Source organism: Mesoplodon mirus (genome assembly GCF_964341445.2).
Source record: "Mesoplodon mirus genome assembly, chromosome: 18".
NCBI lineage: Eukaryota > Metazoa > Chordata > Mammalia > Artiodactyla > Ziphiidae > Mesoplodon > Mesoplodon mirus.
Genome location: NC_138994.1, coordinates 58,171,605 through 58,187,678, shown reverse-complemented (window position 1 = coordinate 58,187,678; position 16,074 = coordinate 58,171,605). Strand labels below are relative to the sequence as shown.

At 47.7% G+C, this 16,074-nt stretch overlaps 1 protein-coding gene across 8 annotated transcripts in view; it reads left to right on the top strand.

The window, feature by feature from the left end:
- RFFL (ring finger and FYVE like domain containing E3 ubiquitin protein ligase) overlaps positions 1–16,074 on the top strand; it is a 70,204-nt gene that overhangs the window by 42,098 nt on the left and 12,032 nt on the right. For all 8 annotated transcript variants that reach the window (XM_082603154.1, XM_082603158.1, XM_082603161.1 and 5 more), the window contains one exon: positions 9,084–9,271. In XM_082603154.1, coding sequence (XP_082459280.1) covers positions 9,084–9,271 — 188 coding nt within the window. The remainder of the gene's footprint in view (positions 1–9,083; positions 9,272–16,074) is intronic.

Genomic DNA, 16,074 nt, shown 5'->3' with positions numbered 1-16,074 from the left:
AATTCTCAAATGTAATGGGAGTCCATGAAAGAGCTTTAAGTGTTTTTGTCAGGGAAGGAAGAAAGAATTGTGGAGGAAGAACTGGAGAGAGGCAAGAACTGAAGCTGGGAAACTAGTTAGGAAGCAGTTCTCTTGTCCAAGAAGCTATGAGAGACCCTGGAAATGCAATAGTACCCAAAGTCCTTGCCCTTATGGATTTTTAAATTCTAGTTAGGGAAGGCAGTTAACAAGTAAGCAAGTAACACCAGCTAGTACTAAGTGTTAGGCATGAGATTAGAAAGTGACATTTGAACTGAAGGTGAATGACAAGAAGGAGCCAAGCACGTGATATTCTGGGGAGAAGAGTCCAGGCGGAGGAACAAACAGCCAATTCAAAGGGCCTAAGGAGGGAAATGTGAGTAATAGATGGGAGATGCGATCTAGACCACTGTCGGGGGCAAGGGAGATGGAGATGGGCACTGACGAATCTTCAGCTTGAGAATGGTGTTTAAAGCCACCTGACTGGGGTCTCCTCGAGAGAGAGAGTGTGGATGGAGAGGAAATGGAAGACAACCTAGGTACTGGCAAAACTTAAGAACAGAGGGAGGGGGGCAGCACGGAAGCTTTGAGGCAGGAGGAAAACCAAGGGTGCAGAGTTCTGGAAGCTAGGAGATGCCTAGAGGGGAGAGCTTTTCCAGGAGGAAGGATGGGTTGCCTGTGTCCAGCCCTGCTGGGAGGTTGAGGAAGATGAAGCTAGAGAGCGTCACTTGGACCTGGCCACTTGGAAGTCCTGGTGACCTTACAAAGAAGAGATTAGGCAGAGTGATTGAGTCAGGCTAGACTGGAGAAGGCTGAAGAGTGAATTAGAGGTTGAGGAAGTGCAGTCGAATATTTGGAGAAATTTTGATGTAGAGAGCAGAGAAAAGGACCTTTACTGAGGAGTGGCGGGTGTGGAGTCAACATGTTGTGGGTTTTTTTAAATTTAATTTTATTTTTTTTACAAATTACAAATATTTTATTAGATGCTTTTAAAACTCTTTTTATAAACTTTAAAATATAACTAGAGAGGGACTTCCCTGGTGGTGCAGTGGTTAAGAATCCGCCTGCCAATGCAGGGGACACAGGTTTGAGCCCTGGTCCAGGAAGATCCCACATGCTGCGGAGCAACTAAACCCGTGAGCCACAATTACTGAAGCCCACGCGCCTAGAGCCCGTGCTCTGCAACAAGAGAAGCCACGCAATAAGAAGCCCGCACACCTCAACGAAGAGTAGCCCCCGCTCGCCTCAACTAGAGAAAGCCCGCGTGCAGCAACAAAGACCAATGCAGCCAAAAAAAAAAAAAATATATATATATATATATATATATATATGAAACTAGAGAAGTGTACAAATTCTAAGTGTACAGTTTGATGAATTTTCACAAAGTAAACGTCTATATAACCAGCACTCAGATTAAGCAACAGAACATTACCAGAAGCCCCCTTGTGCCCCCTTCCATCTACTGTCGGAGGATAACCCCTGTGCGATTTCTAGCACCATATAGTAATCTTCCTGTGTTGGAATTTTATGTAAATGGAATCATTTAGTATGCATTCTTTTGTGCCTGTCTTCTTTCACTCAGCATTATAAGATTCATGTTTTTGTTTTTTTTTTGCGGTATGCGGGCCTCTCACTGTTGTGGCCTCTCCCGTTGTGGAGCACAGGCTCCGGACGTGCAGGGTCACCAGCCATGGCTCACGGGCCCAGCCGCTCCGCGGCATGTGGGATCCTCCTGGACTGGGGCACGAACCTGTGTCCCCTGCATCGGCAGGCGGACTCTCAACCACTGCGCCACCAGGGAAGCCCCTATAAGATTCATCTTTACCGTTGCATGGAGCAGTAGTTTGTTTATTCTCATTGCTGTATGAATATACCTTTACTTCTCCATTCTACTGTGGATCAACATTTGGATCTTTTCCACCTTGGGGCTATTACAATAGAACTGCTGCAAACATTCTTGTATACTTCTTTTGGTAAACATGTTACTGTTGGGTATGTACCTGGAAGTGGAATTGCAAAGCCCTGGGGGGGTGTGTGTGTGTGTTTACAAAGTGGTTGTGCCAGTTCATATTTTTTTGCCAGCAAAAAATCCTTGTCAACACTTGCTAGTATCTGTCTTTTCCATTTTAGCCATTCCAGTGGGTGTTTGGTGGCAACACATTGTGATTGTAATTCGTACTTGCATTATGAGAAGGAAGAGTTTTTTAAGTCTGGGAGGTCCTGGAAAATGTCTCTGTGCTGATGGGAAAGCTCCAGTAGAGGTGGAAAGCAGATGCTCAGAGGGTAATAGGCTGCAGGGCAGACAGACTGAATTTTTTTTTTGTTTTGGTGGAATCAGGAACACTTCTCTTGTGGCCTATGGAGTGTAGGCTTCAGGGTCTAAGCGACTTAGGTTCAAATTCTTTGAATTTGGGCTTTACTGCCCTCTAGCTATGACCTTTAGCGAGTTACTTAACTTCTCTGAACCTTGGTTTTCTTACCTGAAAATGGGAAGAACTAATCTGCCTTGTCAGATCGTTGTGAGAATCACATGAGATAACACTAGGTAGTACCTAGCTCAGTGCCTGGCAGATAAGAAGCATTCTTCCAGCAGAGTATGGCTACTTTCTTCTTTACTTCTCAGAATATGTAATTACTTGTACAATTATTTCAAAGAGGCATGGCTAAGCCATATTGATAGATTTTTCATAGTATTTCCTTTCAAAGCCATTGCATTGCAGTTCCTTTCAAAGTCATCCTTTAATTGCTTTTTAAGGATGATATACAAGATGAAGCAAAGCCCATTCTGTATTAATGTTCCAGAACGTGGGACACTTTCCTTTTTGCACTTAACAGCATAGATGCTTTTGATAATTCCAGCAATACAGTAGTGACAATAGGCAAACCACCCTCAGTAAACTGGAGATGATTCTGTAAGGCTCGCAACTAGCCATTTTCTGATTTGTCATATCATAAAGGTACTTCTTTGAGGATTGGGGGCATTTTAATTAGGTTCTTTCCAAAGGATTTTTGTAATGTCTTATACGGTGGGTTCACCCTAAGTATGTTAATTCCAAGATGTTGCTGTCTCTGCATCCGGGTGAAGCCTGTAGCTTGGCACACAGAGCAGTTAACTAAAATCAGAACAGATTGGATGAGAATCTTGGGGGCCTCAACTTTAGTGCCTTAGATTTTGGTGGTTAGCAAGGTGGTTTGCATTGGAGTTGCATTGCAAACTCAGAGATTTTACTAAGATGCTGACGTTCTGACCTTTTTACTCCGTGGGTCCATTCTGACCCTTCTGTCTTCCATGGGAAAGTCTGTGACAACCACTGATCCACTTAAGATCATTTGTCTTGAGCAGGCGGACAAGTAGAGAAGTGATTGTTTTAAAATTACTTAGTATTCTAGGACTTAATAGGGAGAAATCACAGTATCTGCCCTCTTGCCTCTAACTATGGCTGTACTCAGCCTACCTGGAATAGGTCACTTATCTTACCTTGTTCTTAGCACTGTAATTTTCCTGTTCAACAGGGTTCAGTCTCCCAAGAAATACCAGCTTACTTATCAAGCTGACAAAACCCCATGTGCGAACTAGCCGTCCTTGCCTCATACCACCGGATCCTTCCACAAGGAATAGTACATTTTCTTGTTCACCCCAGCCCTACATCTCCCGTCTTCTTTACCCTTTAGGCAAATTGGAAGAGGAGAGCCTGGCAGGTTTCAAACAAACGCAGTAGGAGGGCAGTCAGACTGTATTTGAAAATTAGATCGCCAAGTCCCATCTTTTGTGAAGAGGGTGCGGGGAATTGGTGAAGGAATTTTCAAGCCCTCGGCGAAGATTTGATGATAATTTTCTTTGCAGATCATAAAGAGGTTTGCAGATCAGAGAGGGAAGTTTTTCACAGTTGTCAACCTAGGGAGAATTCTTTATACATCCCACAATTGGTTCCACTTTCAGTCCTTAAGTAATAGATGCCACATGTGTGTCTCTGTTTAGGGCTGACGGATGCAGCATACTCCCCAAAGAAGAGTGTTATTTGTACGGCAGCGTTAAAATGACAAGCTCTTTGCTTTCACTCCCTGAAATAACCCTGAATATAGTTCTCATTTAGGCTTAGGGCTTTCCAGTTTGGCAAGACCACGTTAAGAAATGTGTCTTTGGGTAGTTAAATATATGGCACAAAGAGTAGAAGCCTAGTTTGCTGACTTCGGGAGGCCTGTTCTGTTAGGGTGAGCAGGTCTAAGGTATTTTTTGCACTGGAGACTCTCCCCCAGTGACCCCTGCCCACACACCCACATCCCCAGGATGAGGCTGCATTCTCCACCCATACATGGGGCCGGTGGAATAACCAAGGGGCAAATTTCAAGTCTTCCCACACAGCCAAGTCCTTGTAAGAGTAGCCAAATACTCCAACAGGCTGACGGTGTTTCTTTCAGAGCTGTTCAGAGGAGGCAGGCAGTTAAGTTTAGAGCCAAAGTTAGAGGATGGAAATAGTGCTGAGGACGACAGGTCCTCTTGATTCCCAGCTAAGGAAAAGCTTTCTTAGCTTCTGTACCAGGAGGGCTGAGTTGAGCTGTATATATCGTGCCTGACTGGGCCCAGAGTCCCCGGGGGCAAGGACCTTGTGGAATTCACTTTTGGTCTCCCCGGTGCCCAGCACATCTGATGCTTCCCAAGTGCTTGTAAAAGCACATGAAATGAAACAAGGTACAGCTGGCCGGCTTTCCAGAGTTCCCGACCGACGGTGCCTTACCGAGTGGGTCTGCCCATTACGTGACAAAGTCCTTACCTCTTAGGGAAAAAAAATCGCACCACGTGGATTCCCCTTGTGTGGAAGAGAAGTCTGTTTTCTTCTTGTGGTTAAATATTTCGTTCCTCCATCTCTCTCTGCTGATGCCGTCAGCCTATCTTGGGTTCCATCTGTCTTCACCTCTGTTCCACCCTCTGGTGAGGGAGGTCAGAGTCCATCCCCACGACTCATCACTCGGTCACTTTTCTTCCCACTCCTGGTCGTCGCTCCCATCATGCACTGCCAGCTTCCCTTCTTCTTTCAGCTCTTAGTCTTGGGGGGTTTCCTCTGCGGTCTGTGAATACGTCTACATTTCTCTTATCTCTTGACCTCTGCTGCCTTCTCTCTTCCCTTCGCTGTCAAAAGTTTCTAGAAGGAATAATTTATCCTTAAAGTCTGGCAAGTCCTCACTTCTCATTCACTTCCCAGCCTGTGGTTACTGGTCAGCTTGTCTCTTCCTAAACTGCTCGGGCATGGAGCACACTCACAGTTTCCTAAACCTAGGTCCATCGCATTCTTCCGCGTGTTCTCCTCTCTGGGTCATGAGACAACGTTGAACATTTCTTTTTGAAATTCAAGACACTGTTCCTGTTCTCCCACCTCTGAGCACGCTTCGTTCCTTCCTCTGTGCTGGTTGGTTCTCCTCTGCTTGCTCTTCAGATCGCACGTTCCCGAGGGCTCTCCCAGGCTGGCTTCTCTCCTGCCCCGGGCTGTCTAACCAGCCTTCTGGCCCTCTCTGACTGTCCACCCTTTCCAGGAGGTGAGGATCCGCAAACCTTTATCTTCAGCCGACACGGTGCTGTGCATACACCAGCAGATCCCACAGGTCAGGTACAAAACTCAACTCAATCTTAACCTGCCCCGGCTCCCCATTTCACACACAGACACATGCTCTTCCCGAGGGCTTTATCCCAGTCAACCATTCCACTCTCTCTCCTGTTGTGTAACTGAGAGCCGGCGTCTTCTCTCCCCTCCCCCCACCTCTTCATTTCATTGCCACATCCTGCTAAGTTTGTCACAGATCTAGCTGTCCCTTTCTCTTTTGCCCATATCCTCATATCTTGCTTCCAACCTGCCCCTCTCGGATTTGTCCTCCACACGGCTTACTGCTGTAAGTGGCCACTCTAAAATGCAAATGAGATCACAAAACCTGGTTGCCTGAACCCTTCATTGTGTCCCACTACCTAGAGGATAAAGTCCAGACTCCTTACCATGGAATACAAGGTTTTGTTTTTAAATGGCTGCTTGTTTACTTGCTGTGCTCTCAGCCACCCCTACCCTTACCTTTGACCCAACCAAGCATTTTGTAGTTTCTTTAATGCCCTGGTGCATGCTCTTGGTTTTTTCTTGAAAAGTCTTTTTGCTCTTGACTTTCTGGTCCATAATAGTGTTACCGACCAGGGTTCTCGGCCTCCTTTATCAATAGAAATTAATAAGAGGGCAGATGAGAAATTCAGGCAAGGCTTTACTGGGGCCCCTGCTGCAGCAAGGGGGAGCGAGAACAAGCAGCAGTTTCCCTTGCTTGCTGGCTTGCTGAGCAGGGGTTCGAGCTGTTTCCTTATATGGGGTGAGGGTAGGAGCAGGTCCAGGGGTCGGACTGGAGGGCTGGCTGGGGTGTTCTGCCCGCCCCTCTGGCGGTGGTGTGTGCAGGGGGCATGCGCAGTGCCCTGCTTTTGCTCCCTGCCTTTGCTCCTGGCTCTTGAGAAATGGCAGTTGGGTTTTTGGTCTTTTTGTATCTTGTTGTCCATAATTTGCCCCAGTGCATGCACGTAGTTATTTTTAGTGCCTTATAGTTTATTTGTATTTTGTTGTTCCAGGAGACGTTTGTCCAGGTGAAGCATTGCAGCAAAGGGTCCCGGGGTCCCAGCCTGTCTCAATAGGATATGTCTTCCCTGGTCACTCCTCCACCCCTGAGGAGCTGATCATTGTTCCCATCTTTGTAACCCCCCTTACACTGCACAGACCTCCGTTAAAGCACTGATCACCCTGAAATTTCAATTTTCGGTTTTACATTTCTAGTTCCCCTACTAGACCATGAACTTGGGTAATCGACCGAACTCACCTAGCACTGGAGACAGCAAGGCATTGGCTCCTCTAAGGGCTGCACACATGAATGAGTGGAGGACTTGACAAGCTAGTGAACCACCCACAGCTTTGTCTCAAGGCTGCTCTGCTGCTCCCCTTCCCCTGACCTCATTCGGTTAATTGACGCATCCTGCTGATTCTGTCAGAGGTCTGCCTGCCCACGTTTGGGACAAGCCCAGCGAGCCAGACGGTAATTGTGAAGTCTCTAGGTTTACTCTTGACCTGTGCTGTCCCAGAGAAATAAAGCTTTGTTATAATGCTAGTAGCGACACCGAGGTTTACTTAGTGCTTTACAGCCTGGAGAATCTCAGATGAGACAAATGGAGTACAGAAAGGCTATGACTTGTTGGAGGTGGGTAACAGCCCAGGTCTTCAGATTCCAGATCCTCTGATCTTTGTATTATTACACACTGTTTTCAGATGCTTCCATCAACAGGTGATTTAAAGAGTTACAAACGTCCTCTTTCAGAGGGCTACTACTCTGCCGTTGCCTGCAGTCTCTTGCCAACAAATAACTCAGTTATTTTGCTGCTCTGGGCTTCATTATTCCTTGTGAATTCATGAGGCAGATTAAGTCCCTGTTTTCTGGGAATTGAGAGTCTTCAGACGAGTCATAGTGAGTCAGAGAGAAATGTTTTTGATGTGAAGGAAATGGAACGAATGTGTGGTTAGTTGATCCTTAAATATCGTATGTGATTCATTCATTCAGTAGCACTTGTCGAGCCACCCATCTGCTGCGCACTGTATGACTGTCACGGTCCCTGCTCTCGTGGGGCTCATAGGCCGCCGGGTGGGACAGGTATTAATCGGACATGCCTGCCAAGTGAATGCCTGTATTATTGGACGTGGTGTTGGGAAGCTGGAAAGGCCCTGGAGTAACCACGAGGCCGAAGGTTATAGCTGAGTGAACCAGGAAGTTCCTTCCTCCTGCTGGGCCTCTTTCTTTTCCTCTAAAGAATAACCAAGGTGGAACCCGTTGGCGTCTTAGTTCCTTCCAGCTTACCACGTCTTTGAACTCTGATCTAACAAAGGCACTTTCAGCGAGAGTCAGTAGGCAGAGCAGAAGGTACCATTCTTTTGTGTGAACCGATTGTTAAAACATGACATGTTTCACTCGTTATCTCTGTAAGCAGAGTTCAGGCTCACAGTGTCCATCCTGACCACCTTGGTCTGCTGAGAAAAGCACATTTTACTTTATTACAGCAGCGCTTGGCATTTTAGTGGACCCCCTTGCAATGTTTAGTTTATTCTGACATTTGAGAGGTTGGATCCTCTTTGTTCTGTGATCTCAAAAAGATCATCAACCCCCCAGCCCCGAATTCCTGTATTTGATACGTAAAATGGAAGTAATAACCCAAAACTTCTTAAGAAGCCCACGGAGGCACTGATTCAGCAAGGAAGCAAACATTTGTGGAGCATCTGCTGTGTGCACGACACTGCTGAGTACAGAACAGACATGAATAAGAAGTGGTCCCCGCCCTCAAGGAATGTATGGTTTAGTGGTAGAAAAAAAGCATAACTATTACAGGTGCCGTGGTAGACGTTGATGTAGGGTCGGACGTACAAATGTAAGAGCTGTACGTAAGTTCTGCTGGCTGGTGGGAGGGGAAACCAGGGGGCAACGTAGTATAGGGAAGAGAACGTTAGGTTTAGAGTCAAAAGAGCTGGGTTTTCGGAATCTCGGTTCTCTATATATTAGTTGTATGACCTTGATTCCTTTGAGCCTGGGTTGCCTCATCTAAATAAAGGAAGTAATGATCCTTCCGCCCCACGGTCAATGTGAGTGTGGAACTGTACACGTGTGTATGATAGAGCTCTGTCTGTCTGAGCTCTAGGGGCAAAGGTCATGTTCCTGAATAAAATGGCTGTTAGGCCACTTGTAATTGCTAAGACAAAAGATTTTACTTGAAGTAAAGCGCTCAGATTAAACCCAAACAGGCATCAGCAACCTTTCAAAGGTAGCGTGCCAGCTCTGCTGCCTGTGCCGGCCTGTCCTGCAGATCAGGCGTCTGTGGGCACCTTTCCTGTAACGGCAGCGGGCGTGGTGCAGGAGGCAGTTGGAAGTCGGTGGTCCCCGAAAGCCCATCCTCACCTTGACTGTGATGGGAGGTGTGGACCGATGTCGCTGCTCACCTGTGCCCTCAGGAATGGGGACGCCGTCAAGCTGTGTCTTAACTCTGACCTTTCCCCCTTTCTCCCTCGTGCCAGATTTTATCATGTGGGCAACCTGCTGCAACTGGTTCTGCCTGGATGGACAGCCTGAGGAGGCCCCACCGCCCCAGGGAGCCAGGACGCAGGCCTATTCCAACCCTGGGTACAGCTCCTTCCCTTCCCCTACGGGCTCGGAACCAAACTGCAAGGCCTGCGGGGCCCACTTCGCAAGCATGGCCAGGAAGGTGAGTGTCGACCTCTTGGCCTGCTCGGCCGCTGTAGCCTCAGGCCCTCAGGCAGGTCTGCTGACCCTTCCATGGTGCCTGCCCCTGGCCTTTGCCTGTGCAAAGCTGGTAACCCAGACTTGTCCTTTCACAAAAGTATTAAAACTAACCAAACAAAAGCAACACATCTTGGCATAGATTTGGAGCCAGCTACATCTGAATTCTGATAGCGGCTCGGCCACTTCCTAGCTGTATGACTTAACCTGTCTTGAGATTCATCTTCTCCGTCTATGAAGTAGGGATATAATAATTGTACCCAAGTCAACATCTCGCAGTGTTGTGCGCTAAGCTGTGAAGGGTGCCTGGCGCGATGCTTGGGGTGCAGCAGGCACTTGCTGTTATTTCCTTCATTAGCTGCCGTCGTAAAAAGCCTGGCTGCAGGTGAACTTGTTCTTTCTATTGAAGACAGTGTCAAGGACATCTCAGGTACGTCAGGACCCTAACAAGATGAAGACTGGAGCTTATTTACTGTTGCCATTTCATTTGAAATGCATGGTAGCCGTGTTTTCCAGATTAGTGAGCAGGAGGTAAAATCACTGGCTGGGCCATGGTGTATGGGTGTGGGCCATCCCTCTGTCTGTGGTAAGCACACCTGGGGCCGAAGGTGAGCCCTGACCTGGAGAAGAGAACTGCTGCATCTGTCTTCTTCTGCAGAATGAGAGGTTTGCAGCCTAGAATGTGATGTTAAAATGATGATAATGAGAAATTTGAGAGGAAAAAATACTTTCTAAACCACACGCTGTATGCCAGGGACTATTTAAGCAATTTATAGAGTTTTTGTTTCATTTAATCCTCACAATAACTCTATGATGTAGGTTTTAGGGTCCCTACACTCCCACTTTACACACGAGAAGCTAAGGCTTAGAGTTTAACAGGTAAAAAGGAAACTGTCAAGTTCCTGACAGCATTGGAGACATTAAAATACTCATTCTTTCCCCTCTACTTAAGTAGCGCCCCAAGATCACCTGGTTATTAAATGGCAGAGCCAGGATTCAAACATAGGTCTTTGACTCTCAAGCTTTCTCCCAGAAGACAGTCAGCATGTCAGAATTTCTGCAGCTCAAAGTGTTGACCAGCCACCCCTTTGTAACTGTAAGACGATGGAGGATTGGCATTTTGCCTTGTAGGCTGTATTTTGCCTACACCTCACTGCAGTGCGGGGGAGGTGGGCACGTAGCCAAGCTTTGTTGTGGTTTGCTTGGCTACCCCAGTCACTGAGAACTCAACCAGAGAGGCTCCTGCAGGCCAGGGGGCTGTGGCTCCGTGGGCAGGGGTGCCTCTCCTTTTATATGTAGGCTGAAAGGTTCAGTCCATGATGGAGACTGAAGTGGCGAGTGGGAGAAACTCGGGGCCACGTGGCCTCAGTGCTGTCGGTGGTGGAGACGGTGGGGTGGAGTCAGGGTCTGAGACGAGATGGGAGGAGGGCTGTCGGGTCCTGGTCATGTGCCTGGCACTGAGCCTGGCATTTCAGATGCGTTGTCTCCCTGAAACCTTACAATAGCCTATGATGTGTGTACTATCATTTGTTCCCATTTTACAGATGAAGAAATTGTTCCCTTTATCTAAGGTAGTAGTTTCAGGGACTCCTCAAGTACATCAAGAGTCTGTTGGACGTCAAAGCTCGTGCTGTTTTCACTGTTACATTGTGAGAAATGCTAGGAACAACCAGTTGAAGTGGCAGAGTAATTGGCAAGAAAGGAATAGGGAAAACCCTCGTTTAAATGAGGCAGCATGGGGAATTCCCTGGCGGTCCAGTGGTTAGGGCTCATCGCTTTCACTGCCGAGGGCATGGGTTCAATCCCTGGTCGGGGAACTAAGATCCTGCAAGCCGTGTGGAGTGGCCCCCCCAAAAAATTAATTAAAAAATAAACAAAGAAAGCAGCATGAATTTGCAATAGGTTTGTTTCAAACCACCATCCCCCACTTTTTTTTAAAAAGTCACTTATCCTCTGGAGTGGAAATGGAGGGAAAGTGCAGAGAGGACGAAGGTGGTGATCCAGGCTCAGGCTAGGCCTGTCGAGCACATTGGAAACGTGAGAGAACCAGGGGATCTAGCGAGTCCTTGACATTGCTCAGCCTGAAGAGAGAGCGTGAATGAACAAAGAAGCCGCCCCCAGAGGAAGGAGAATGGTGGTTGGGTCAGGGTGGGAAGATGCTTCATTTTCTTCAGTGGTTAGTGGTTATCGCCACCCAACATACATGTATTTGTGGATTGCCTGTCTTCTCAGATGGTACATAGGATAAGGGATTTTGTCAGTTTTGTTCACAACTTTTCCCCAGTGTCTAGAACAGTGACTGACACGTGGTAGGTAGGCAATAAAATTTTAAAAATAAATGAATGAATGAACGAATGGACTGCTGAGTTGAGAGCAGTTTGAAAAAGAGGAAGTAGACCAGAGAGTTTCTATTTTCATCACTTTATGGCTGACATTTCCATGCTGAAGATTTTCACTGAGGGCCGGTTCTGTCCCAGCAGCATGCTAGTAGCTGGAGGTTTCAGTTTTGTGGAGAGAATACTAAGACATAGTATTTCCCTTAGGGAGCTTACTGTCTGGTGGAGGAGGCCCACATTTACAAGGAACTAATAATAGTCAATTGCATAAGTTAAGTACTAGGGCCTCAGGCATTGTTGGTAAATGGATAATTCTAGCCAGATGAAGGAAAGTTTGTTGATTTGCAGAGCAGTGGCTGAGGTAAAAGCACCAGATGTGGAGCAAGTTCAAGGTGGACTTGGGAACTGTGAGTAGTGGCCTGTTTGGCCAGAGTGCAGGGTACCAGGGAAGTTAGGGCAGCAAGGTTGGGATCAGGTGGTAAAGGGCCATGACTGCCATGGTAAGGAGCCTATTGCCACCAGACAACAAGGAAGCATCAGAAAGAGTTTGAACAAAGCAGCAACCTGATCGATCCCACTTCAGGGAGCAGACGTGGCTTCGTGAGGAGGGTAATTTGATGGAGCCATAGGAGTAGCAGTTAGGAAGCTCCCGCACACCTGGCGGGAAGTTCCTAGAGCCTGGTGTAGGGTGGAGGCCGAGATTGATCGAGGTAGCTTCCATTTAGTGAACAGCTCTTTGTGCCAGACCTTGTGAAGAAGTGATTGTTAACCCATTTTACAGATGAAAAATTTGAGACTCAGATACAACAGGTACTTTAGCTACTAAGATACAAGGGCACGCAGCTGATGAAGACAGATGAAACGGAGGAGGAGGAGGAGGTCAAACTAAAGAAGGCAGAGAATCGGTCTGGGTGCCTAGGAGCCTGACAGTGATTAAAATAAGGAATTTTTTTCCTATTCAGTGGTTCAGTGGAAAATATATTATTCAGTATGTACTGTGTGTCAGACATTGCATGGGCTAGGCAGGCAGAGATGAAGAAAGTCATCTGTCCTTAGTAGGGAGCTTGTAGTCTGACAGGAAGATGGGGACAAATACGCAGCCACACAAGGAGACAAAAAGAAAGCTTCTGTAGCAAGAAGAGCTTTTGTGGGGGGAAAGAAAGTTCCAGTCTGGAAGGTAAAAGATGGTTATTGGTACAATATTTTCTTGCCACAAAGGGATGGATTAATTTTGTGTAATTCACAGTGAATTTTGTGAATATTAAGGATGTTTTCTCCTATGAGAACTTTGCACTTGTAATTTCATGCTTCAGTGGATCAGCATCTTATCTTACGGGTTTGGCATTTAACAGCTGCAAGCTTTTAAAATGTCTTTTCTAGAAGTGTTTGAATTGACGTGATCACATGGATGCCGCTGGCTCTTTTTCCTTTCGTCATCGAGGTCAGTATTTTCCGACTGCTCATTGGGTACAAAGTCCTGAGAGCACTAAGGACTTTGTAGAGGGGACGTAGTAAGAAAGATGGAGCCCTGCCTTCCCAGAGTTTCCAGTCTCAGAGAGAAATGGCAGGCTGGGATTTGCCACAAGCCTCATATCCCATCTGTATTGGTAACACCTACCTATGGTCTAGCAGCAGCCCTGACCATTATGGAGGGAGTTTGGCGCCCAGCCTCTTGAGCTGACCAGGTTGGGGAGGTGGCCTGGCAGGGAGGTTGTACTTGGGAACGTGGAAGAGATACTCAAGTCTCAGAGTAGAAAGGGGGTGGCTCCTAGGTACTGGCCCGCGTCGGAGAAGAGGCACGGGGGAAAGGGAAGAGGAGGTGACGGTGTTACCTTTAAGTGCGTTGCGTGCCCACCGCATGCTGAGGTTTGCTGTGCCTTAGCTCAGGTAGTACTTGAGTCGTCCTTCGAGGTAGGCTGAGCTTCCGACTTGACAGGTGGGAATCTGACGCTCTGGGAGGTTATCTGTGTTGCACAAGTTCCCTTAGCTGGGACGTGACCAGCTCGGGCTTAATCCTAGTGTGTCACGCCTCGGGCTGCCCCTTTCCTCCCGGTGGGCTGCAGGAGGGGATGCTTATGGGCAGGATGGCTAGGAGGAGGGGCTGGCGGGCTGAGAAAGTGGGCCCGCCCTGTGCCAGGGGACACAGCTGGGGAGAGGCTAGAACAAGGAAGGGTGGCTTGGCAAAGGCGGGTGCCCCTGCCAGCCTCCCGATGCTGGTGTTTGCCTGTGTTCCCGGCGTGTGTGCAGGCTCGTCGGCTCCCCCGGGTCATCTTCCACGCGACCTCGTGAGTCAGTTTGCACCGTTTGCGAGAATTTATACATATGTGTTTCCCTTGCTCGTCTGCCCACGTTTGTTGCCGGCTGCTTTTTCCTTCTCCTTTGTTCTCTTCTGCCTCTGCAGACTGAGGTTTTAGCCTCAAGAGAGCGCTTGTCTTACTCTTTCCCGGAGGGTGTGTTACAGATGCCGATGCCCGGACTTGAGAGTCCCTGGCGAGCTGGGGGGTACGGAGAAGCTGGGTTGGTTGCTGCCTTTACATTCTGATCTTGCATCCAATACGCTGCACACCTTTGAAGAAGAGAGTTGTTTAGATCTGGCTGATTGAGCAACTCGGGGCTTTTTAATTGTGTCAAGCTAGGTCTGATCAAACTGCATTGACTTAAGTAATGTTCCACGTCAGGACCTACAGCTTTATGACACGGAAGCCTCGTCATTTCACTCTGTCATCCTAAGCACATCTCATTGCCCAACAGAAAAGCTTTAGATATGACTGAAGCCCCAATACCCCAAAACATCCAGTTTCCACCTGAGTGGCTACTGGTCCTGGAACTCTTATGAAGTGAGTGCAGCCATGCATCCTTTCCAGTGAGTCGCTGAACTTTTTATTGTCTGGTTATAACTGTGTAGAGAATAAGGGAGCTTGGTGTGTGTCCTTCCCCAGCTTCTGAGTATCACTAGTCAAAACGATGGTAAGCATTATGCTTGTTTTCCTTTACTGCACGAATGACACTTAGAGAAAACTAACTATAACGATGTCAGCTATGCAGACTTTTACTTCAGTGCCACACAAGAGTATCTGTGATTTCGACTCTGGGAATCTCAGTCTCCTGGGCATTCTTGTTAGCTTGAATAGCTTTCTATACTTAGAAAAGAGGGAGCGGAAATCTTTAGGTTAATACTTAAGTCAGCACAGGATGAAAAGTTTTTAATTTCTCTAAAGGATGAGTGAGGGCGCCCTCCGGGACCAGCCCCATGGGCCCAGGGATTACCCGTCTGGTGGCGTGTGGCCTGCTGGTGGCTGGAACAGGCCTCAGTCAGATGTCACCGTGCTCGGTCAGCCTGCGGGGCGAGAGGCTGAGGATTTGCTTCCTGTGAGCCGAGCAAGCCTTCATGAGCTGTGTTGTCTGCGATCCTGGGAGGAGCTGCTGCCAGGCGGTACCCGCTTGCCTGCCAGGCGCTCTCGTCGCCCGTCTGAGACACCCTGTACTTTCACAGGCGAGAGCTCCCTGATCACGTCCAGAGGGCCTCCTGTAGCTGACTAAATATTTGTCCTGGGTAGGCTCTCAGGCACCACTGAGTTCCCAGCACTCTGAGTGGGCTTTCCTGGGGTGGGGGTGGGCCTGGGCCCCAGCCTCTGCAGACGGGGCGCGGGGTTGGCAGCTGGGAGATGGAGAGCCAGGCCCTTGACTCAGCCCAGCTGTAGGCTCGCCTGGGGCTGAGTTAGGCAACGTGAGCATGACCGTGGGCACCAAACTCAGACAGACCTCGAGTGTGAATCCCAGCTCCACTCTTTACTGCCTGCCCTTTAGGATGGGACTTAATCTCTCTAGGCCTCAGATGCTTGGTCTGTAAAACAGGGAGGTACGCGGATACCTACTTTGCGGGGTTGCTTTGAGAATTAAATGACAAGCCAAATCTAGCTCTAGCACGTAGTGGCCCCTCAATAATTTAATTAAATAACATTAATGGTAACAACAGTCACCACCGTAACCTTTATGCATTTGCTTTCTTATCTCAGCAATAAAGTAGAAAGAATCATAGTTCAGGATTTGAATCTTGACTCTTATCATTGGCTTGTATTTCCTAGCAAGAATAATTAAAACACTGAGCACTTATTGAAGACTCATGTGTCAGATATACTAAATGCATTATCTCTTAACTTTACAACAATCGTATGAGGCAGTTGCTGTTATCGCCTTGCTTTACAGATGAGGAAACTGAGGGCCAGAGAGGCTAAGTTACACCCCCAAGGTAATGCCACAAGAAATGGAGGAGGGAGACAATAAAAATGCGTTTTTTTTTTATCCTGAAGCTGGTAGTCTTAATTAATAGCCTCCATTTCTCTACCAGTAAAATGAATAAAGTAAGCCTCTGACGGAACACTCCACGTAGTGTCCTGTATGTGGATACATGATGCCTACAGGGGCTGCGCCA